We start from the raw sequence: 1,439 nt of genomic DNA on the forward strand, positions 1-1,439 counted from the left end.
TTAGAAATTTAGATTTCCAGAACATTTTTGCAGTTTGTTCATCTTTTTAATAAGAAATTTATTGATTGTACGAGTTGTTTACTTGGTAGCTGGAGGCTGAGATCACAGGCAATTTAAGCTTATACATTATCAAGGTGCTACTAAACCCTGTATGATTTGCACTCAACTTTAAGCGAAATAGAAGAGGGGGAAACAGTTATAATAGTTCTAGTCAAACCATAGCTTTGTACTTCAATAAAGAGACAGATAGATGGATAGATGGATAGACACTGTAACAGCATACTTTAGCTATAGTAAATAGAAATATTCTACAAATCCCATCATTTTTTGTAAAGTTTGATCTCTTTCCACCGTGATTCCATGTAGTTGCTCGAGTTTTCTGGTGCAGCATATACTCCACATTTGAAATACAGGTCCCCTGGTCCCTGATCTTTCACCACAAACTTTTTGACACCATCGATGAAAACTATTATCTTCCCTTTGTCAACATTGTGGATTATGTTTACTCTGAACCACTTATCATAGAGATTGGTAGCTACTACGTTGTATTTGTAGTATTTGATATCTCCATCATACATCCTTAATTGTAGAGATGTAGCTCCCTCAGCTGCACCATGGATCTGCACTATTGTAACCCCAGAAGTACCACTCGGCACAAATGCATAGCCTTCGAATTGCCAAATCCCAGAAGAATAGTCATGACCCTGCAAGAAAACCCGAGCGAGACAACTTGTTATTGCCATAGGAAGGAGTTTGGGGGGACGGGGAAGTAGAGAGAGAGAGAGAGAGAGAGAGAGAGAGAGAGAGAGAGAGAGAGTACCGTTATGCGCGCTTCCGAACGGGGCCTAGTTGTGCTATCCGTTTTGAATGGCTTGTCATGGTTGTAGATCCAGAAACTTCGAACTCCATCCTTGTCACTGTAACGATCATCGAGGGGTTCGTTGTAGGGTTTCTGTAACTTGAAGTTCTCTTCTGTTAGTGGCACAAGGGTGAATCCATCAGTAGGATCAGTGGCACAAATATAGCGGTACTTCAAGATCAATAGGATCAAGCACAGGAGCTTGCCGAAGAAGGAATTCATTTTAATGCAATTTAAAGGCAACATGGAAGTAATGGAAATTGAGGCTGTGGAAGTTGGATACCAACCTAGAATATGGTAAGCCTATTTATAGGAACAACTTGATAATTGCTTTCATGCTTTTGTTTCTGTTCTTTTGGTGCTATTGGTTATGACAAACTCCACCAGTTGAAATTCTGTGCATATCTTTCTTTTTGTGGTCAATTAAACTGAGTGGTAATTACATGAGGCATTTAGTTTTTTTTTCCCAAATAGAAGCAATATTGAGGAAAGCGGAAATCGAACATAGGACCTCGAGTGTTGGAGTAAATGCTCTTAACCACTTGAAAACATCCCTTTTTTTGTGTTAAACTTGCCCCCA

General features: G+C 39.5%; 1 protein-coding gene across 1 annotated transcript; it reads right to left on the minus strand.

Annotated features, from left to right (window-relative positions):
* Positions 1-270: 270 nt before the first annotated feature.
* Positions 271-1,120, minus strand: LOC117638078 (citrate-binding protein-like). Its single transcript, XM_034373168.1, has 2 exons — positions 821-1,120; positions 271-704 (listed from the first exon to the last, which is right to left on the minus strand). Exons 1-2 carry the CDS (start codon positions 1,103-1,105, stop codon positions 321-323), a joined length of 669 nt encoding a protein of 222 aa, XP_034229059.1. The 5' UTR covers positions 1,106-1,120; the 3' UTR covers positions 271-320.
* Between the last annotated feature and the right edge of the window lie 319 nt (positions 1,121-1,439).

This window comes from Prunus dulcis, chromosome 8, assembly GCF_902201215.1.
Source record: "Prunus dulcis chromosome 8, ALMONDv2, whole genome shotgun sequence".
In the NCBI taxonomy this organism is placed as follows: domain Eukaryota; kingdom Viridiplantae; phylum Streptophyta; class Magnoliopsida; order Rosales; family Rosaceae; genus Prunus; species Prunus dulcis.

Excerpts from the sequence above, each read along its gene's own strand:
- LOC117638078 (XM_034373168.1), bottom strand. The coding sequence starts at position 1,105 with ATGTTGCCTTTAAATTGCATTAAAATGAATTCCTTCTTCGGCAAGCTC. Across the intron at positions 705-820 it reads GTTCGGAAGCGCGCATAACG|GGTCATGACTATTCTTCTGG; the intron begins GTACTCTCTCTC and ends GTTTTCTTGCAG.